The 23,184-nt window shown below is 41.2% G+C and overlaps 1 protein-coding gene across 4 annotated transcripts in view; it reads left to right on the top strand.

Moving 5' to 3' along the window:
• The window catches only part of mtor (mechanistic target of rapamycin kinase), a 155,244-nt gene extending 139,303 nt beyond the window's left edge, over window positions 1-15,941 (top strand). For all 4 annotated transcript variants that reach the window (XM_080445025.1, XM_080445024.1, XM_080445023.1 and 1 more), the window contains exons 46-59: window positions 2,721-2,895; window positions 6,195-6,330; window positions 6,572-6,598; window positions 7,519-7,666; window positions 9,673-9,795; window positions 10,409-10,491; window positions 10,851-10,923; window positions 11,040-11,114; window positions 11,682-11,817; window positions 13,521-13,586; window positions 13,682-13,768; window positions 14,639-14,719; window positions 14,813-14,918; window positions 15,508-15,941. In XM_080445025.1, the coding sequence (XP_080301151.1) occupies window positions 2,721-2,895; window positions 6,195-6,330; window positions 6,572-6,598; window positions 7,519-7,666; window positions 9,673-9,795; window positions 10,409-10,491; window positions 10,851-10,923; window positions 11,040-11,114; window positions 11,682-11,817; window positions 13,521-13,586; window positions 13,682-13,768; window positions 14,639-14,719; window positions 14,813-14,918; window positions 15,508-15,523 (1,332 nt within the window). In that variant the 3' untranslated portion in view covers window positions 15,524-15,941. The remainder of the gene's footprint in view (window positions 1-2,720; window positions 2,896-6,194; window positions 6,331-6,571; window positions 6,599-7,518; window positions 7,667-9,672; window positions 9,796-10,408; window positions 10,492-10,850; window positions 10,924-11,039; window positions 11,115-11,681; window positions 11,818-13,520; window positions 13,587-13,681; window positions 13,769-14,638; window positions 14,720-14,812; window positions 14,919-15,507) is intronic.
• The last annotated feature ends 7,243 nt before the right edge of the window (window positions 15,942-23,184 follow it).

The raw sequence follows: 23,184 nt of genomic DNA, 5'->3' as shown, positions 1-23,184 counted from the left end.
CACATTCAATGCATAGTTTGAACTGTTGCCTATGGACATGCTTACTCTGCTTACTCTGATTTCACACTTGTAAATCGCTCTGGATAAGTACCGTAAGTATGTAGCCTTGGGAAATGTAGCCAGGTAAACTCATTCTACTAACCACTGGAGATGGCCTTTAGGCATATGAATACAGTACGTGTAGAACTTTGTCATTAAACGCTTACAAAAGTAATGTAAACCTTTTTGTAAGTGTTCAAATCGAGTCTGAAGAAGAGAAGCCGCTTGAGGCTACGGTACCTCCACTGCTCTCTGCCAGGTGAAACATCCCACTGCGACTGAGGCCCTGCTGTGAAAAGAATCACGTCAAATATGTGTCTCACCGGCGGAGCCATAAGTAGGCATTCCAATCCCCATTCCAATCCTTCATCACCTGTTATGAGGAGCTACTTACCCTTTCTTGTCCGGACACATGCTCATTTCTATCCCACAACAAGGAAATCTCAGCTATCTGGGTCACGTAAAAGTTGCAAAAATGATGAGAGATTAGTTTTTCCCGTGGTTCTTTCTCTATTCTTTACCCTTATAACTATTTTCTTGAAAACTGCAAAACGTTGGGCGCTTGTACAGTGATGTGTTGTTATCTTGTAGTGTAGATCAGTTCTTTTTTGTCAAGTGACACCCTCGCGCGATGGATTGTAAATGAAGCTTGTGCAGTCGTTGTAGTGTCACTGCATCGCTAACGCCAATACTAGCAAAGTCTGATCCAAAAAATGAAATAACATTTTCTCCAGGTAAAGTGATTGAACTGCGTTTACCAAGAGAGAATCGCTATTGAAAAAAGGGCAGGAATGAAACACAGTGGGATGTGGGATAGCTGTGCTGAGTGAGGGAGATGATGGAAGTGAAAGGAGAATGACAGAGAGAACCCGGGACAGAATTACACCTCATCCACCTCCCAACAGCATCGTCCACGTAGACACAGCCACCTGTCAAAATAATGATGCGTGGGAAGAACACGTTGCATAGACTCGGGATCGGTTTTGTTTTGTTACATCACAGGTTTTAAAAGTAGGCGCCGTGGCCCCTGGGGGTTGCCAGGAGGTGCCAGGCAGGGGGGGGGGAGCTGGGTGTCCCTATTTTGGGCATGTCACTATTGTCAAAAAGTTTCAAATATTTTGAAAATAATAAAAATCTAAATAAAAAATAGATATACAATATATAAAGAAATTGTTGTGAAATTGCATTTTTGAATGCCATTTCGCAATAGGACGGCTGCAGCCAGAGGCTGTGGCTATTTGGGGTCATTGCATGAACATTTTTGGGAACCCCATAGTTTTATTATTAGGTACCAGATTGAAGGGGGGAAAAAAAGACTACGATATCTTCCCTGAAAATCTCGATAATCACGTGAATCACACCTTTTGCAAGCAAACAATTGTGATACATTCTTTTTAGCACTTGGGGGGAAAAACTAAGCCAAGAGAAACCCAATATCTTGCAGCCCTGATTCCTCAGCGCATCACTGGTGGATACAATTATTAATAGTGATTTGTAGTGTGGACACGGCTCAGTTATTAAACTTGATGACTTGGGGAGGAAGTTTATTTTATGGCACATCTTTAACAAGTCTGTGTGATTGACTTCAGCACTTGTGAACTGCCAAGGTGCATTTCATCTCATACCTCCACGCTCAGTTCTAAAATGTGACAGAAAGTTGAGTTGAGAGCTGTTCAGCAGTTATCGCCTCAGAGGTGTTTTTGTCACACCGGTTTTAAGATTAAACCTAATTTATGCTCCATAGTATGACAGTGTCGTTTGCCAAAAAGAACTTATCTGCAAGCTAACAATGTGCTAATCAGTGGTGCAGCTGTCGTAGTGTCATAGCTAATGCCAATAGTAGCAACTTGCAGTAGCTACTAGGAGGTACCACTACTATTAGCACCTACAGACAGTTGCTATACTGTACATACTACTAGTAGTGGTCCAGGTACATTGTACATGGACCCTGGATATTGAATGTGCAATTATAATTTAGGCATTTAGCAGACACTCTGAATCCTGAGCGATTTAGAGTAAACAAGGTAAATGCAAGGTAATACATCAAATGCATAGAAATAGTAATCTGGGATCAAAGGTAAGTGTGCATTGTACACTCTCTGAGTTAGATTAACACTGTAACTTAAAGGTTCTATGACATTCATTTTCACTTTTTTATTTTTTATTTTTTTGGGGGGTTTTATGACCTCAATTAGACCCAAAAAAACTGAACTTTGAACATTCAGTGGATTTTCTGTGGTCTGGGGGTTTCTGAATAATTAGGCTGAAAAGTAATCTGTGATTGGCCCCTGGACTTTGATGTCACAGTCCATTAATCCCAACCCCTCTCCTCTCCACCCCTCCCCTCCCCTCCTCCATTCCTTTGGGGGGGCGGAGCAGAGGCGATGATTGACAGTCAAAATCCCTCAACAGCGACACCCGCAGGCAAAGATTTCTTTTTTCATTGCAGTTGAAAAGGCTTTAGAAATTAGAGAGAAAAAATCCTGCCATGGATCACTGGAGTGGATTTTTCAGTTAAAACTTTTAATACACGTTTGAAGGACCATGATAAATACTTTTAATGTGTTGTAAAACCGAATGTCATGAAACCTTTAACGTTACCTCAAATACCACCTCAAATACACAATCTTTCACCACTGGTCTCTGCCCTCACGGTCCCTGACGCTCTCCTCTCCATCCAGCTGACGTCTCTGGAGCTGCAGTACGTGTCTCCCAAGCTGCTGATGTGCAGGGACCTGGAGCTGGCCGTGCCCGGCACGTACGACCCCAACCAGCCCATCATCCGCATCCAGTCCATCGCCGCCTCACTGCAGGTCATCACCTCTAAGCAGCGGCCGCGCAAACTCACCATCATGGGTAAGAGGGTCACTCATGGATTTGTGGAGGGGGGCTGAGGAGGATCCATGGCATGCCTCTGCTTTTGACATCGACCTCCTGGTCATTCATTTTACACACCTGAATCACTTCAGAACTCGAATTGGAGGGTTTCTACTATTATTGGTTTAACCCGTTAAGACCTGGAACGCATCTGTGTTACTTTTTTATTTGAGCTAAAAAGATCATTATTTTACACTTACTACTAGCATCTACGAGCTTGTACATCTGCTATTTTTGAGAAATCGTGAAAATGTGTGCAAATCTTTATATATATATATATATATATTTTTTTTTTAAAGCATTTTTAACTCAAATCTTTGCTTCTGGGGGTCCCTGGAACAAAATATTTTGAGATGGGGGTCCGCGGCATGAAAGATATATATATTTGTGCATTTCATGATTTATTTCAGATAGGTGAGTGTAGAGAGACATCAATCCAAGGGTAGAGGAGAGACATGCGAGACCAGACTGGGGTCAGATACACACATCTTTGACTGGGTTTTTCTCAGCTCTTTGATCATTCATATAATTAAAACGTATTCAACTGTCTTTCAGATTTCAGTGTTTGACACATCGTTTGACACTTCTATCTGTCCTGTTCTTAATTTTTTTAGCTGATGGCTTCACCATGGCGAAGAACCAGGTTTAGAAACAGAAACCAGATCAAACCAGGGACAGATGTGTTATCAGAATCAGCTCTAGCCTCCACAGTTACTAGCCTCCACAGTTACAACCAAATGGATTTGGTTCCATTTATACATTCTGAGTTAAATTAACACAAGCACAAGCACATCGTCAGCTGTAGGTTTACCCTGTGGGAATCGATGCCCTCTCATCCTTACTCATTTGTCCTCGACTTAATAGGAAGAATCGATAACACTGAGAATTTCATTGGGGAGATTTGTCAATTGGAATATTTTCAAAAATCATTTTTATATACGGTGTCCAGCGTGCATTAATTTGCACTTTTTGTGTCCGCCTGCATGGAGATTCGTCATAGTAATTCTGCACTGTGTTGTGGGTTCCATTGCAAGCACAGTACAGTAGCTAATGGCGCCCACGCGGTCCAACGTGTTATTCCAGATCTTTCCACTGGACAGTGAGGTGCATTCTTTCTGACGACTCGATCCACTATACCATAAAACGCTCCGTAAAAGTTGTTAGCCGCTAAATCAGCAGACATTGTCAACTTTGTTTTTGTTCTGCTTCTTCTTCACCTTTATTTCACCAGGAATATTCCCCTTGGATCTCTTTTTACAAGGGAGTCCTGGCCCAAACATCAGTGTAAAAGAGTAACATAAAAAGTTTCATATAAAAAGAAACTTAAAAACAATCGTCAAATTACAGTGCAAGAAAAAGGGATTTAGCAGAGTTCAGTCAAGGACACGAGCATTCAGTGGTCAAGTAGTCCTTAATCCTGTGTTTGATCTTCTATGCTTATAAGATAATCTACTTTAAGATGACTTTAGCTCACACACCAAGATGAGGATGCAAAAAACATTAGTTTGTCCGTCCATGGGATCAAAGATTGAAGATACTGAGAGGTTTAGGAGTTACAGTAGTAGTAGAGAGCGCAGGGAAGCAGTATTCCATTCTACGATTGTATAAGGAGGACCAACTGACAGTCATAGAAACTTGAATGAGAGATAAATCGTATAAGGTTTAGCGTAAATATTCTCTCCTCTCCTAGCGACGCAGAACACAGCTCTCGCTGGGATTGTCATCAAGCATCAGAATCCCTTTAATCTGATCTCTGATCTCTCTCTCCTCCTTGCCTTTCCACGGGCCACGCCAGACTTCTTTAACCCATTAATACCTGGAACGTATCTGTGTCACTTTTAGATTTCTTTAGGCTATTCAAAAATAGCAGATATACAAGCTCATAGCGCGGCACCGAGTGCCGCGCTACGAGCTTGTAGATCTGCTATTTTTGAAAAATCGTGAAAAAATATTTTTTAGATTTTTTTCAAAAAACTGTTAGGATTTAGACTTTTTTTAAAGAATCGCCTCAGGTCTTAATGGGTTAATAGGGACGATATAGATCCATTGTCTTGACTGGCTCCACAGGGACTATCACGTCTCCGCAGTAGAGCTACTATGATGTGGTCAGTTGGGAACACTGATGTTATTGTACGTTCTTCGTGCAATTGCATAACGGCAGACATCTGTGGTTTCGATAGGTTCGATAGATGTTTCCCTTTTATGCCCTGGTGAAACCTCAGTTTTCCTCTGCTGACCTGCAGCTTGGCCGCTATTACATACAGTTTCGTTGCTTTCGGGCAGAAATCTGGCATCTCCATATTTCATGGTTTTATGCTTTTTCTAGGGATGTCAGAAGATTAACAATTTTAATCAGATTAGTCACAGTTTAGCTGCGATTAATTATGGTTAATCACCATTCGTAAATATAAGAGATACTGTACATATTACCTTTCTTTATTATGACAAATATAAAAAACGAAGCGGACACCCGTGGTTGTGCGACTGAAGGAAAGACGGATAATAGCGAGGTTTATTAACTTAGGTTTACAGGTGTAAAGAAGTGGGTGAAATTTGTTTTTGCGACACTCCATTTGAAAGGGAGAAAAATAAGAAAAAGAAACATTTCAAACAGTAGTGAGAGTGGAAGAGAGCAGGGAGTGTGTGTGTGTGTGTGTGTGTGTGTGTGTGTGTGGGTGTGGGGGGCGGTTATCTGCAGTCAGTATCAATAACAGGAGTTGCTGTCACAAATAAACTCACCTGCTTGTAGAACCATCCCTGACATGAGGAGTTGATAAAAAAAAATATATTAAAAAATTGTATGTGTTAATTCCATAAATGAATCCTTCCAAGTTAATGTGCACATTTTGCCAGCCCTAGTTTTTTCATAAATGAATGCCCTATTTTAGACTTTGTTGAAAGTAGTTAATTTGTAGAGAGTGTTCATTCATTCGTTCATCTTTGATATTTCACCTCATTTTGTATATCTCAGCCAATTCTCTGTTATCTGAAGGGGGGGGGGGGTTCTCTCTCATGAATATTCCTTTGGCACGATTTTGTAGAACGGTCCATTTTACATCCAGGAGGAGGATAATTATTCAGAAGGCCTTTTTAGTTAACATTTCCGTAATGCACACAGTTGTCGGGATGCATAATGTTTAATGATAGATTCATCTGGGTTAAAATGAGATTTTTAATTGCACTGGGGGTCTGTACATTTCATGTGTAAAAACGGCTGCTATGAGAGTTGGATGAGGTTTTTAAACGTTTTGAATGGTGACGTGTGGCGCCCTCTATAGGCAGCAACGGCAACGAGTTCATGTTCCTCCTGAAGGGGCACGAGGACCTCAGGCAGGACGAGCGTGTGATGCAGCTGTTTGGCCTCGTCAACACGCTGCTGGCCAACGACCCCGCTTCCCTGCGCAAAAACCTCAGGTACAGTACGCGCACGCACACACACAAACATACACATACTTCCCTGTACAAGTACAGGGAACATAAATACAAAAGTACAATGAGAAAAAGATGACTGAAGAAGACAAAGATGTTATGTTTTGTCCTGAAATGAAGGTCTTAAGGACCGAAACGTTTCGTTTTGTTTAATAAAAGATTTTTTGCCAGTTCCTAGACAGTGTGAAGGATCTTTCTCATTTCTCACCTGTCGCCAACATTTTAGGTGTGCATCGGCCTTTCTTCAATTAAGGTACATACACAGCAAAATCCTCAGTGTTATGATTTACCCATTTGTAACTCCCAAGAGTGTACAAATGTAACCAAATGGACCCTCAACGGGTCCATTTGGTTACATTCGCACACTCTTGGAGTTAAACATGTATTCCGGAACTTATTTTTAATGAATAAAACAATATTTTATTCATTAAAATAAATTTAAATACTCTGTTTGGTAGAGTACAGTATGTTACTGTAACTAACTAGTATAACTAGCACATGTGCAGTGGTTGGAGGTGGTTTCCCTTACTCATCCATTCAGACATTTTATAGACCCTGGTGGCGGGTAGGACACGTACGACACGTAGCAACTGCCTGAAACTCATGAGCACCACATCTTCCCCCTGGGCCCTGGCCACACGGGGATTCCCTCTTTAGCTGAGCGGTAGATCTTTTTGGTCTCCCAGCACAGGGTTTGAATCCCAGGTAGGACATAATAAAAAAAGTTATGGATGGCAGCTTTTCAAGGAATGCTGGAGAGACATTTTGAGCAGCGATTCTCAACCTGTAGGCTATAGGGGCCGTGAGGATATCGTAAATGGGCCCTAAAAAATATTGGCAAAACAATTAAATTCATAATACAAACATTAAAAAAGAATTATGTTTAAAACCTTGAAAATGTTGTTTTAATTGTGATACCGATAAACACGTTAGGAACTTCAAGTGCTACTACACATTAGCGCCATCGATCCAAGCCAGAACACCATTGATTGATCATTCGAAATAAACATGCTCTAAAAAATGCACGCAAACCCATTCGGCTGCCGTGAACGCTTTTGAGATTTCCAAGTGGGCCATGGGTCCAGAAAAAAAAAGGTTGAGAACCACTGCTATTGTGTGGGACGATGCAATGAAAACAAAGTGCAAGTGTGTGTTTGTGTCGGCCTCCTCCAGTATCCAGCGCTACGCCGTCATCCCTCTGTCCACCAACTCGGGGCTGATCGGCTGGGTGCCCCACTGCGACACGCTGCACGCCCTCATCAGAGACTACCGGGAGAAGAAGAAGATTCTTCTCAACATCGAGCACCGCATCATGCTCAGGGTTAGCATCCTGTACATATACTGTAGGACCAGTGGTGGAAAAGTACCGTAAATTTCGGACTATAAGCCGCGTTTTTCCCCATTTTTCGACCCTGCGGCTTATATAACGGTGCGGCTTATCTATGGATTTTTACAGCTAACGGCCACTAGGGGACGTCCTAAATCTATGGATTTTACACCCGCGGCTTATAGTCCAGTGCGGCTTATATATGTACAAATCATTCAATTTAGCTGCTGCGGCTTATATTCAGGTGCGGCTTATAGTGCGAAAATTACGGTACTCACATTTTTTACTTATCAATACTGCAATGTAGAAATACTCAACCAAAAGTAAAAGTACTCATTATGCAGAATGTCCTGTTTCAAGTTTTCAAATGTATAGAAATCTTTTGAAAATAGCAGATCTACACGCTCGCAATGCGTCGCATTTTCAAATGGCCGAAATGTGTATAGGGCTGAAGTGGTTAATGTATGTTTTTTTGATAATAATCAAAATCTACAAAGTAACTAGTAACTAAAGTGTTCAAATAATTGTAGTGGAGTAAAAGTATAATGTTTAGATCCGAGATCTAGTGGAGTAGAAGTAAAAGTATTGGAAGTTGGAAATACTCAAGTAACAAATACCTCAACATTTTACTTAAAGGTAGGGTAAGTGATATTTTTTGGTTAAAACAAAAAGTATTTTGTTAAAAGGTTCAAATACTATATTCTGATAGTAATCATTGCTATAGAGTGTTTTTTCAGTAACAGATGTCTCCCTGTCTCTCCAGCTCTTTAATAAACAGAAAATACATTTTTCGGTAGGTGTCAAAATCTCAGCCAATCAGGAGAAAGTACCCATTTTTAAGCTTAATTTGTATAGTGTTCCAGTTCCAATTTTGCATGCTCATTTCTTAGTGTCATCACTTCCAATTTCACTTGTTTAATCTATATCCTGATTGAGTTCTCTGTCCTGGTTGGATAAAATTGGAAATGAAACTGAAACTGAAACGAAAATGCATTTTCTGTTTAATAAAGAGGTGGAGAGACAAGGAGACTCCTAATACTGAACAAACACTCTATAGCAATGAGTACTATCAGAATATAGAGCTATTTAACAATTATTTTAACCAACGCAAATCACTTACCCTACCTTTAAGTACAGTACTTACCGTAGTTACTTTCTACCACTGCATAGGACCACAATGGAAACAAGTCCCCAGGACTTATCCTTTTTAGCCCAAGTGTTACTGTACTTCCGTGCAGTTTACATATTTGACTAATAAAGTATTCAATCAATCAATCAATCAAACCTTCTACTAACAATACCCACATTCACATCAAGTTTATTATTTGTTAACTAAAAACTAATGAAATAACAAAAACTAGATGTGGATTAATTTACTGAAATACAAACTTTACAAAAAAATATAACTAAAATGAAACTGCATTTTGTTTACAAAACAAACTAAAACCAATTAAACCATAGAGAAAATGTCCTTCGTTTTTGTCATTGTCAATATTTGATACAAAAGTGGTGGATCTGAAACCTTATCTTTCAGATGTTTCAGTCTCCCACCTTTTGCAGTGACGCGGTTTAAGGATCTATTTGTTTCCCAACTATCAATCATTTAGCCGGAAACCCCCTGGAATCCTCTCAAGGACCCCTGGGGGTCATCAGACCCCACGTCGAGAGAACCACTGCTGTGGAAAACGACACTATCGGGATGTATTTTGAGCAAAAGCTGCTTGTAGCGCGCAGCCTTCAGCCGGTGTGCAAATGTATCAACGGGACAGCAACAACCTTATTTATCATCCGCTAACCATTTTTAACAAGTCCACTCAGGCGTAACATCGGAGCGAGCCGAATATTAAAATAGAATAAAGAAATAAATAATAAAACAGATGATTAAATAAAACGGGCCGAACCATTAATCAGTTGACAGTGATAGAGGCGTGGGAGTGTGTGTGTGTGTGTGTGTATCCATATGTTCTGTAAACGTGTTGCCCCACGTCTGTGGTTTCCAGATGGCGCCGGACTACGACCACCTGACTCTCATGGAGAAAGTGGAGGTGTTCGAGCACGCCGTCAACAACACGGCCGGAGATGACCTGGCCAAGCTACTGTGGCTGAAAAGCCCCAGCTCAGAGGTAGACCGCCGCCACCGGTCCAAGAACATTATCGCCTTGTCTTTCACGTCATCTTAAACCTTTGCTTTTAATCTTGGACATTTTTCATAATACTCAAATATAGTTTAAATGAGTGTCGTGTGTAATTTGATTTGAAGTAGAAAACTTTCTTTTGAAAGATCGACCTACTTAACGGTAGATTTGACACGATGAAGAATGAATCAGTCATATAACAGCCTTCCACTGGGAGATGATGGTATAAAACCCATGTTCTGCTTTGCTATACTATACTGTACACATCTATATAATTGCTGAACATCATCATCGCAGTGATTATTGTCAGCCAAAGTCACTGCCGTGCTGATATTCAGTACTAGCCTAGTGTGTGATATTCCTTTTATACAAGAGTTCTCCTACAAGATCTACTTCAAGTAATGGGAGACATGATAGATGATGATTTAGTTGATAGTTTTTTCATGTGTTGAGCAGCTAGACTGACCTTAGTTCTTTCAACACTCCATCAACAAAAAAATGTGGCTGTTGTACCATAGATCATCACTCATGGAATGCCTCCAGAAGGAACTTATACATTATGTAACTTATTAACTATAACCGTTGATATTTTCCCCACCAGGTGTGGTTTGACCGGAGGACCAACTACACTCGCTCGCTGGCTGTGATGTCCATGGTGGGCTACATCCTGGGCCTGGGTGACAGGTGAGACATGTCCCAGACCTCACCTTTTGTTGACTATGTTTCAGTTCAATTCAATTTTAATATAGTGCTGATTCACAACAAGTTGTCTCAAGACACTTTACATATAGAGCAGAGACCTGGCATGGTCTACCCCACTCTGTGCAAGCTTTTTTTTTTCTTTGTTGTTTTTGAACGGTGGCCAGGGAAAACTACCCTTTTAACAGGAAGAAACCGCAGGCATAACCAGACTGTAGGGTGAGCGGCCATCTGCCTAGACCTTGTCAGGGGAGAAAAAGAGAGTGGGTGGGAGAGAGAGAGATGTAAGCAACCGCAACAACGATAGTAACAACTATAATGATGTTTTTGTCCTTTATCCTCAGGCATCCATCCAACCTCATGTTGGACCGGCTGAGCGGCAAGATCCTTCACATTGACTTTGGAGACTGTTTCGAGGTCAGACTGTTTTCCATAAACGACCCCAAAAAAAAACAGTCGTTAATCGTTGTTAGTTGTTAACGTTTCCTTTAAGATCCAGAAGGCTGAGCTCTACATTTGCCCCTCCTCCGCAGGTTGCCATGACCAGAGAGAAATTCCCGGAGAAGATTCCGTTCCGACTGACGAGGATGCTCACCAACGCCATGGAGGTGAGCGGTAAACACAGCGCTTCAGCGATGTCATGACTCACAGGTTTATGATGAAAGATACGAGATGAAAGCGAGAAAATATGCCCTAGGTTCCTCAGGTTGTGGAGTACATTAGCATGTTGTATCCGTGGCGTAGTCAGGATTCTTAAAAAACAGGGTTATCGCAGGATCTAGAGAGGGTGGATCCAAATATTTTCATCCCTTTACATTAACATGATTGTTCTCTCGACACTGCTACACAAACGACACGCAGTGAAGAGCCATTAACGGTTCAATCAGTGTGTTGTTTATCCTAGCATTGGGACATTGGGAATTCGACAAGTTCCTCCCCATTCAATACCACTTGAAATGAAGTGAACACTATTATTGGCCTAAATATTTCTCTCATTTAACACAAAATATCTATTTAAAAAAATCCCATTTCCTATAGTATATTCACAATATATTTTCTCTTGCGTTCTGAACCACAATTTATTTGCTACAGTAATCTTAATCATCTTCATCACGCACATGCCTGTGCGCGTGCGTGCGTGTGTGTGTGTGTGTGTGTGTGTGTGTCGGCTGCAGGTGACAGGGCTGGACGGTAACTACCGCATCACGTGCCACACGGTGATGGAGGTACTGAGGGAGCACAGGGACAGTGTCATGGCCGTGCTGGAGGCGTTCGTCTACGACCCCCTGCTCAACTGGAGGCTCATGGACAGTAAGGCAGAACCACTCACCCCACCTGCTCTGGTCATGGTCAACAAGTGGGAAGTGGGAAAAACACTTCAACCTAAAGCCCATACCCGACTAGGAGGGGCTATACTAGGCCCGCTCTATATTAGGCCTGCTACATTAACCCATTAACCCCTTAAGGCCTGAGTCCGATTCTTAAATGTCTTCTAAATCCTAACAGTTTTTTGAAAAAATAAATTTAAATATATTTTTTCACGATTTTTCTAAAATAGTAGATCTACAAGCTCATAGCGTGCCGCGCTATGAGCTTGTATATCTGCTATTTTTGAATAGCCAAAGAAATCTAAAATTACACAGATGCGTTCCCGGTCTTAACACATTCCCTGCCAGAGGTTTTTTTTTATTTTACTTCCCCCAGTGCCAGTGTTTACATTTTTTTTACACAGGAGCCGAGATACAGGATTTTAAAGTAATAAGTTAACCAAGGAGTGAATGGAGCTAGAAATCTTTGGATCGTGATATCTCTGGTTCTGTGTGGATAAATTGAAAAAAAAAAGACAAAAAAAAACAAACAAAAAACTTTTTTTTGTTTTTTTTTTAAAACGGTTATACTCGTGGATGGCAGTAAACGGGTGTATTTTTCATCAACGGTTATACTCGTGATTGGCAGGTAAAGTGTTAACTCATTCACTGCCACAATTATTGCTGGCTGCGTTTGCCCACTGCCAGAGATTTTTCATTCAAAAAAAAAAGTACTCAGGAGCCGAGATACAGAATTTTTAAGTTTTAAGTTAACAAGGAAGTGGATGGGAGTGTAGATCTTTAAACAATCATATCTCCTTGGTCTTTGGGTCAAATTTGAAAAAAAAACTAAAAAAAAAAAAAAATAATAATAATTTTTTTCAAAAAAAAAAAAATACGTTTTTTACGTCAGTGGCAGGATTGGTAAACGGGACAAATTACGTTTTTTACGTCAGTGGCAGTGAATGAGTTAATGGGTTAAATATCTTTGACGAAAAGAGACGATCTACATGCTCACAATGCGTTGTGTTGCGACGCGTTGTGAGCTTGTATATCGGCTATATTCTGTGAATGTTCGCCCCCCCCAGAATAGGGACGTATGGGTTCATGTCGTCAAAGGGTTGCAGGTTGACTTAGAGTTCCAGTTAGTAAGTGGCCTGGACCTCCATTCTGTCCTGTATGTGACTATTGTGCAAAGAGTAGAAATACCCAATAGTAGTTTCTTGCGCTCTCCAGAGCATTAATTATGTTTTACAACTAAATCTGATCTCAGACATAGCACTCACGGAAAGCAGGTTTGAAGCAGGGCACGCAACCCAGACGGTCTGTGATGTCACAGGCCGAACGCCAATCAAATGAAAGAAATGTATTGGTCAGTAAGGAAGTATGCAGCATGTTTTCACCATGCTGCGTTTGGTGTTTCTGTTCTCTACGGATACTCGTTGGATTAACCAAATTCTCGAGAATCAAATATATCCATATTAATAGATCCTGGAATACTAAATGAGGCCAAAGATAGAGGTACTGTGGAAAGGGATTTTAAGTTCCCTCGTAAGTATCACAGAGCTTTGTGTTTGAGAGAGAGAGAGAGAGAGAGAGAGAGTTGGAAACCAAGAGAAGATATTTTCTCCTTAGCCAGCTGCTGCCGTCTAATTTTAAAAAGAAGATTCTAAACTTCTTCTTTTTTTTTGCTGTGTCACCCCTCAGCGAATACAAAGGGCAACAAACGCTCCCGCACCAGAACAGACTCCTACACCGCCGGACAATCAGTGGGTGAGTCAGCAAGTCTGGACTTATTCTTCTCTTTTTTTTTTGCCTTGCTGAATATGTGTTTGTGAATGAATGTGCTTTTTCCTCCTCCTCTGCAGAGGCTCTGGAAGCAATAGACCTCGGAGAGACCACACATAAGAAACCAGGGTCCGGGACCACCGTGCCTGAGTCCATCCACTCCTTCAGTGAGTTGTCAGCTCTCATTGTCTTTTGACTAAAAATATTATTTCACTTGGCCCTGGCCCATATTTGTAGAAATGTGGCATGGTAGAGCTCTGTTGTCATCATAAATCAGTACTGTAATTGCTCACTGTACTAAGCCACTCAAGTCCACCTTTACTTTCATTTAACTGTAATGATCGTCAGCATGTGCTGTCAGATTCATCAGGATTCCAGGCTAGAGAGCACTCTTGTTAAAGTTGCATTATGTAACTTTCCTGTTCTACCCCGGATTTGAACCTGTGTCTCCTGTGCAAGTGCTGAATGTTTTACCATTGCGCTAATAGAGCCTGCCTGCTTGCTCAAGGGAGAAATTGAATTTTTAACTGAAGGTCAAAATTTTGGCCAAAACAGAAATGGGATCATTGTCAAAGATCGTGTGAAACAAGATCTAAATGTCTCAATAGAAGAGCAGGGACATACTCTACCATACAGATTGGACAAAATACTTATTTATTCACTAAAATAATACAACTTTAAGTCAAGAACAATGCTACTCAAACCTTTTAATTTCAAGGACCTCCAGTTTGGTATAAATTACACCACAGACACCCCCATTCTGAGAGGGTACAAATGGACCTAAATTCCGTTTGTACCCTCTCAGAGTTACAGACCTGTAAGGGTCCATTTAGTTCATAACTATCAATCATTTAGCTAGGGACCCCCTGGGTCCCCCTCAAGGACCCCTGGGGGCCCAAGAATGATGTCCTATCATGACGTCGTTCACAAACTGCACACATCAATGTGTACAAATGTCACAAGGAAGCTATGCCATTATTAGATTCGGTTTCTTATCTAAAGACACTCATCCTGTATGTGCATTTATGTTTATCTAGTCGGAGATGGTTCGGTACACCCCGAGGCGCTCAACAAGAAAGCTATCCAGATTATCAACCGGGTGCGGGACAAACTCACAGGTAAGAGGACAAGGACTTTGTGCTCTCCTTACCAAAGAGATATCCCTTTAAATGCCTTGACCTTCACCCATGGGACTGCTTAACTCCAACCAGGTCGAGACTTCTCCCACGATGAGACGCTGGACGTGCCAACTCAGGTGGAACTCCTCATCAAGCAGGCCACGTCACACGAGAACTTGTGCCAGTGCTACATCGGATGGTCAGTACCGTCACAAATGATCTTTACTGTCCACGTCAACGTGGCTTCTTTTGTGACATTTGCTTGGGTCAGTTCTGTAGTTTACATCTTTCATGTTGGGCTTTAAAGGAAACGTAGATGATTTCGAACGTAAATTCCATTGTTCTGATATGAAGAAATTATATATTTAGTGTGTGTGTGTGGGGGGGGGGGGGGGTAGCCTATTTCTAGAAGTGTACGCTTGGGTGTCTGTTACCGGTCACACACCGATTATGTTCCTTTCCCACCAATAACACCATTTACATTTGTGTTATTTATTTTAATTTATTTTATAAATAAAACCCATTTAGTACATTTTCGTGTGGCACCCACGTTCTTGTAACATACTAAGCGTGTTATCAATACTTAGAATTATACGGTAGAATTACGCATAAAGTGAAAGTGACTGATCCATCCTTCTCTGAATAAGCCTCTATTCACACCTACTGCACCTACTGCTCACAGCACCAATCACACTGCAAGGCATGAGCTTGACGATCGGCTTTTTCTGGTGCCCGACACGCGACCACGTATATAATCAGGCATATGCTGTACCTTTTTCTCTCTGCAGGTGTCCATTTTGGTGAAGACACTACGTTCTGTTGGTGGAGCCCTGGAAATGGTGTCTCAGACACAAACACACCGGCTACGAGAGAAGCCTCTCAAACTAAAGCCTGGACGAAGTTGTGTATTGTCACTGGTGTTTTTCAACGTTTATGGGCAAGCACCTTAAAGGCCTTTTCATGCCAAGTCAGATTTTTCTGCACGGAACAACAACCCCTTCCCGCACGTGACAAAAAAAACAAAAAAAGGTGCCGTGCCACGATGGTTTGTTATATTTTTGAACTGGAGCCAGTTCCATTTCTGCAGAGTTCGTACAGTATGTGTTTAAAACATAAATAAATCAATTGTAACCTTTATTTAAGTATGGAGTTACTTTTGTGTTTTGTTTTTTTGTAACAGCGTTAGCTGTGTGTCCTCTACAATAAAATCTATGATCAAGAACACTTTGAAGTTTCACTTTTATACATCTATCTCTAAAGATGAAACTGATAAGATAAGATAAGATAAGATAAGATAAACCATTATTGATCCCATGGGGGAATTTAGGTGCCGTAGCAAAGAGTGAAACACAGGATAGGTGCAGGTAAGAGTAGAGAGATAATTCATTAAAATAAGTAGACTTAGAGTCTGATACTAGACATATGCACATGGTCTGACTGAGCGTATTCCATCAATAAATATAAGTATAAATCTATCTATCACCAGTGAATATATACATGAATATACATCTCGTCAATGGATATATGAATGGATATATGTACAGACTATCGACAGTGATTAAGACACTGATACAATACAAACTGCCTATATACTGTAAATGTACAGTCTATCAACAGTGAATATAGGACTAATTAGTATAATGGTCTATCAACAGTGAATGATTAAATATGTCTCACAACAGTTATCCTTAACAGGCATCTGTCACAGCTCTGTAGTGTACATTCCAGTAGTCCATGTGAAAATGTGCCAGAATTAAACAGGAGTCAGTAATCCAAGAACAGAACAGAACAAATGGGGGTCAGCCTTGGTCGTGGAGCCTGACGGCTACTGGCATGAGAATTGAATCGGTTTTTAAGAAATGACTTAATCTCAATGGAAGATACTAAGGCTTAGACCTATACATAATGGATGTGAGGTCGCACTGAAATTATATAATTTGAATTACTGTTTTAATTACATAACGATATAATCAGAGTTGTGCTGTGTAATAACTACTAATTTACTTTGAATAAATAAGTACAGACAGACACATACTGTACATGACAGGACATTTCACAATGCAGACAGAGAATTGGACATACACTGGATAGAAAATATATGTAAATCAAGTACAATGGAGAGGTGTCTTAGGTCTTTCAGTATAGGTCCTGCCAGTGCGATTCGGCGAAACGGCAACTTTTAATTGGTCATTAATTTAACTTACAATGAAAAAACTATTTTTGATTACAGTGTGGAACGTTTTGCTCTCAAACCTATGCTGTGGGTGCTATTGCATAAAAGACTAAAGTAACTCCATATTTAACCAGATTAGTCTCAGTGAGATTAAATCAAATTAGCAAGAGAGACCTGACACATAAATAGAACATTATACATTGAATTGGAACTGATTAGGCCTCTAGCAATGATTAAAAGGAAGCCACATCAGGTTACACATTGAAGGCTTTGCTTTCTTATCTTTAATTGTTACCATTAAAAGCTGTTAAAGAATATCTACATTTATTCACAATTTGTTGAGAGGCTGTTGAAGTTCTGTAATGTAGAATGTAAACAATTGTGCTGCCCAAGAACATTGATTGAAGATGAAAATATGGCAGAACATAATATTGAATTGGAATATTGACGTTTACCCTGTTTTCTGTGAGGAGACTAACCTCACCCTCAAATGCTGTGACTATCTCAACCTTTGTAGGCTATAGTTTGTCATCTTTTTTTTTGGTCTTCTAGGACGCTACTGTACATTCAGGTGTGTTTTGTCACCCAGCAGCCATTTACGTTCTTTTCTGCTTTGAACTGGTGATGCGAGTTTAGCCGTGAACATGTTCTGTCCTTGTAACCAATGATTGGCCTTCATACAGTCTATGCACGGAATGACGTGCACTAGGTCCGTGCAATGTATACTGAATTGTGTGAGATCAGGCTGGTTGTACTACACTGTACCGGCTGATCCAATCGTCTGCAAAGTAATTTTGGTCTACACCCATAACTATTGTATGGATGGCAAAGGACAATAGTGGGCTGGCTTTGGGAGGCTCATCTTTTTCCGAGATTGCTTCAGACTTGTATTGTCCCTGATTTTCATATCATATCTTGGTTTGAAAAGGTCTTAGTTGTTGAATTTTGTAAGGAAAGTATAAGAGCACCGAGCATGTGAAATAAATCCAATATGTTGGTATTATTACCATGTCCATATAGCTAATATTTTTACCTGATGGTTTCAACTCAGCACACTGCCTTGAAGAGGAAAGACTGATCTTGTTTTGTTTTGGAGGGGATTTTAAACCTTGTTCCTCACTTACTAAAACTCCTATCCACAGTGGCCAAACTGTTAACAAGTGAAGAATTGATACGTGTCACACTCTGTATGCCTCATAGACTCCACCAATCCACTGCATTACTGTGCATTAATGTGACATATTTGATTAAAAATGTATGCCTTTTACTAACTTAAAGCATTCTGTGAAGGTTACCCACATTTGACAAGTTTTGATGAATGATGGTCATAATGTATGGGCATTTGTTTGCCATTAAAAATGTAAAGATGTGATCGTGCCTTGTGTTGTGTTACTATACTGATTCCCTTATTAGTGTAAGCTTATCGTGTTGACTGGCTTATGATGGAGAAAGCTCTCCGTGGTAGCGCCCACAGAGGGCACTGTGACTCCTGCTACAGACCTCCTCCATATTCTGAGCAAGTAGAGACTGAAATGATGCAGTCAGGCTACAGAGGATCACATCAGATAAGAGCCTGCCCCCAAAGCAGAAAACACTTCAATTTAGGCTTTTGGACACATTTTGAGATGCAGTTCCTCGCAGGAAATGCGGTCATTAATGGCAAATGCAGACACTGAAAGTTGGGTCAGATGCATTTCTCTATTGGCTTTGACCCCTGTGTCAACTTGGTTTCGGTATACTACTCTGCTTAAAGTATCTTCTGCACCCAGTTCGGTTCATTGCTATTCCCCCTCTAATTTCACCGCACTTCTAACCCTGCATTCTCCTCTGAAGGTTAATTACTTATAGATAGTTAAGGATTACGGCGCAGCCAAAATCAGCCAATTGATCTCTTCCCCCGTGCGCCCACCTCTGCAATGTCACACTCCTTACACATCGGGACAGAACCCCGGCGATTATCTGCTCGCATCGATCGATTTGCTCCTCTGTTTTGCCTCTCCCTCTCTTTTCTCCTTCTCGTGTTCCTTCCCTGCTCTCTGTCGCTCGTCCTTTTTTTCAAGCCGGCGCCCCCCTCCGCCGCCCCAAAAGCTCATTATGGAAAATGTGCCTTTTCATTGTCTATGCTCCCGTTCGTGTTGTTCTTTCTCGCCCCGTCTAATTTGTTTGTATTTTTTCAGCCTCTCAAGTCTGTTGAGGGGCAAGCGAGTCAATAGCTCAAGTTAAATAGGCTCCATCGATTGGGAGAGGGATTTAGCTGTTTACCGACTGTGGCGATGTGGCCGGGGCCTGCGGACGAGCAGCGAGGCTGCCTGGTCGATGGTGACAAATGATACTCATCGTAGGACAATAGCCCCTAAATGATGGAAAGGTGAGGGGCTCGGCGGTGGAGGTTGAGGCCATGGCAGGCCACATTCCATCAGGCCGTAAGGCTTTCGTACAAGGCCAGCCAGGCCAGACACCTTGAGGCACGTCACGAGAACTGATGGGCACACAGAAGTACATTCAGGAGTACAGGGTCCCTCCGGGGCGCCCGGCTCTCTCCAGCCCTGTTATCTTTCCCCTGTCAGGAGCCCTTTGTCCTCCATTCTTCAGTTTGAAGAGCTCCCCAGGAGATATGATTCTGTTTTTTTCCGTGCTGCTCTCCTGGGCTTCGCCGTGACCTCTACACATTTCAGAGGTGCCTGATCCCAATGCTCACCGTGTCCGTCACAGGGCTGCTGTAGTTTTGTCACATGAATCCGAATCAACGTTATTGTCACATCACAGGTTTACTGGTGTCAAGTGGGAGAAATTTGTTTTTGTGCCAGCTCCATCATCTTTGTTGTTTCCAGGAAGAGAAAAAGAAAAAGAAGGGGGGGAGAGCAAGGATAAAAGAAATCAAACAGTAAATAGAAACCTGAGTGAAGACTACTTCTGTATGCGCCTCCTCCGATACACATGGCGTCACCAGCTCTCCACCTGACAGTGAGGAATTTTGTCTGGAGAGCGGAATTCATGCGGAGGTTCTCCTCCACCTCCCCTCCCCACTGAGCAGATGCTGCGACCAACCAACAGGGGACATTGGTGTAGCAACAAGGACGTGATCCCTCGCCTGCTTCCCACCACTGAACACTGCCAAATGTTTTCGTTGTGGAGAGCACTGCTAGAGCTATATTTAAGATCAGCTAAAATGAGACCGAGTCTAGACAGTGTGTGTGCGTGTGCGCATGCGTGTGTGTGTGTGTGTGTGTGTGTGTGTGTGTGTGTGTGTGTGTGTGTGTGTGTGTGTGTGTGTGTGTGTGTGTGTGTGTGTGCGTGCATGCGAGAGAGAGAGAGGGGTCTCAATGGATTCTCTAACCGAATATGAATTTTATTTTGTATGTATGTGCATATTAATATATAACGGAAGACAATTCTTTGCACTGATCACTGCATTTTTACTTGACTGATTTTCGAAAATCTCACAATTGGGTATAATAAGAAAGAGTGTGTCAAGCACCTTACTATCTATTGCTACCAGTGATGAGGAATAGGAATAACCACTTACTCACTCACTCAGTTTTTATCCTAATTAATTGTTGTCAGGTGAAATTAAGTAAAATACTTAATTTGACCTTGTTAACACTCATGCTTGATTTTCAGTGTCACTTTCTTCAGCAAATAGTACAATTTGACTGTAGAAGCAACATTGTCAAGTGTAACTTTTTCATAATATGATATAGGAAAAAAATAGAAGACTGTGGAATAATGAAACGTGGTTACAAGGTGAAGTATTTCGTTCTCACTTGCATCTTGTATGCTTCTGTGGCAGGAGAGCTGTGTCAGTGGTTTGTAAGCACAAGGATTTGGGTTCAAGACCACTATTAGGCATTTTTTTCATTCTCCCGTCCATCTAAATTCTATTATTTCGTTCTCACTAGCATATTCCATGCCAGCCAAGGTTCTAGGTTCAAAACTCAATACAAAACTACAACTATGAAATCTAACTTTTCTAGAAAAAAAAACTAGTTTGAATGCCTCAATAAAAAAACCCAGAGTAGTCATCAAATAAAAAACAACAACCGTGAATCAAATGCCACAATCAAACTAATGATATTAAAAAATGGGAGGAAAAAAAACAAAAGTTAAAAGGAAATCACAAAAATAAATGCTTTTGATAAATAGGAAATCCCAAAGAAATGCAACCCCCCCCACACACACACACACACTTTGCTTAATATGTAAATGTATTAAGCTCCTCCCTCTGGAGGTGGGCTCCCTCCGTGCTCCTCCACTTTGGATAGTTACATTAAAATAATTGGTGGATATAAGGTTTTATTTTTTTATCCAAATCTTTAGAAAATAAAGAATAAAGCTCACAGCATGTCGCTGTCTTATGTTGACAAAAGAGTTATGGACTCATACTAAAAATATTCTACTGTAAATCCTGTGTTGATTTTACATTAAAAGTCTAAGTTTTTAGGATGCTCTGGTAGCTCACCTCGTAGAGTATACTGTGCCATTTTACAGTAAAAAAAATATATATATTTTTTTTTAATTGGTGCAGTGGTAAAGCAGTGCAACCTTGCATGTTTTGTCTAAGTTTGCACTGGCTCTAATACTTCACTGAAGAGCATGTGATGAAGGACTTCAGTTTATTGAGTCACTTAATTGATCATTTGAGTTAATCCAATCAGAGAGGGACTGCCAGCTGATTAGGGCCAGATGTGTTTGATTTAGTTAATCTTTTCAGTTCAGTATCATTCGATGAGGGACACTTGAAGAGAAGACTGCATTCTTACCGATGCACCGCAGTGGTCCACACCTTTCCATCCAACTAAACTTAAAGTGATCTCTCTATCCTACATTACAAAGAGCATGTAAGATAACATGTATACTGTACCAGAGAACAGTGGTGCAGTGGGAAAATATGTGCTTGTTAAAGGAGAGATCCGCCCATTTTAAGTGTTATCTTTGATGTGTCGCTAATCACTCACCATCATTGAAAGGGGCGTTGAGTTATTCCAGAGAGTTCCCTGTCGTTCAGTCTGGCGACCCCCTCCGGAGGCATAATGGGAGCCTGTGTAAGAGTGAAAATCGTCTATTATAACCGATGCAAAGTTAGTTTTTTCTCTACTACTGCTCATCGTGGAGTCTCATGATACTCAAACATGCACTGAATGTCGCGAACGAGCTATCGTTCGTGCAGAACGAGATGACGCTGGTTGCTTGTTTCTTCCACAGAACCTGGCGTCTGTGGAAGAAATATTATCACTCCCATTATGCCAACGGAGAGGGTCGCCAGACTGAACGACAGGGAACTCTCTGGAATAACTCAACGTCCCTTTCAATGATGGTGAGTGATTAGCGACACATCAAAGATAACACTTAAAATGTCCGGATCTCTCCTTTAAACCAGAGGTCTAGAGTTCAGTGTATGTCTTTGACACCAATTGATTGTTGTGTTGTGTTTATTGTGTCATTGAGTGCAGGAGGTGTGCATGTGTGGAGATTTGGTGAATCAGGATAGGAGAGCCTCTCTGATGCCATCCAATCATGATCTGGGACTGCTGGAAAAGCAGGAAGTTGGCAATCAGGAAACGGATTGGTCATGAGTGAGTAGTGTGTGCTCCAGCGCCACCGGTATATGTTTTTAATGTGTGTAGTAATTCTCAAGTGAAATAACCTAATGATTAAAAAATTAATAAAACCTACCTGATTGGAGTGTCACTGAGTAATGATGTAGCACATTTATGTGCACTGCACATCAGGAGTTGCACTCCTCTGCGTGAGGCAGGTTTCTGCTTTAAAGGAGTAGTTCACCCAAAGAATTACGTATTTTCTATCAATTACACCAGTGGTTCTCGAACTTTTTCATGCCACGGACCCCCAAAATGATATGCATTTGGCCGCGGACCCGCATCTCAAATATTTTGTTCCAGGGACCCCCAGAAGCACAGATTAGAGTTAAAAATGTTCACATAAAAAAAAAATATATATATTCAAAGGTTTGTACACATTTCCACGATTTTTCAAAAATAGCAGATCTACAAGCTCATAGCGCGGCACTCGGTGCTGCGCTATGAGCTTGTATATCTGCTATTTTTGAATAGCCAAAGTATAAAAGGTTCAAATTATTGTGATGCTATATTAACACATTTTGCTGGGGACCCGGCTGGTACCCCTGGGGGTCCCCGGACCCCACTTTGAGAACCAATGAATTACACACTCCAATGAAGCCTTGAATTCATGGAGCCTTTTTAGTATTTGTCGCATTCCTGAGCAAAAAATGTTGATGACCGGGTCATCGATCAGTAGGAGGCTTGGTAGGAGA

This window comes from Gymnoscopelus braueri, assembly GCF_963280865.1.
Source record: "Gymnoscopelus braueri genome assembly, chromosome: 12".
NCBI lineage: Eukaryota > Metazoa > Chordata > Actinopteri > Myctophiformes > Myctophidae > Gymnoscopelus > Gymnoscopelus braueri.
The sequence above is the reverse complement of the archived record's forward strand: the minus strand, read 5'-3'. Positions and strand labels throughout refer to the sequence as shown.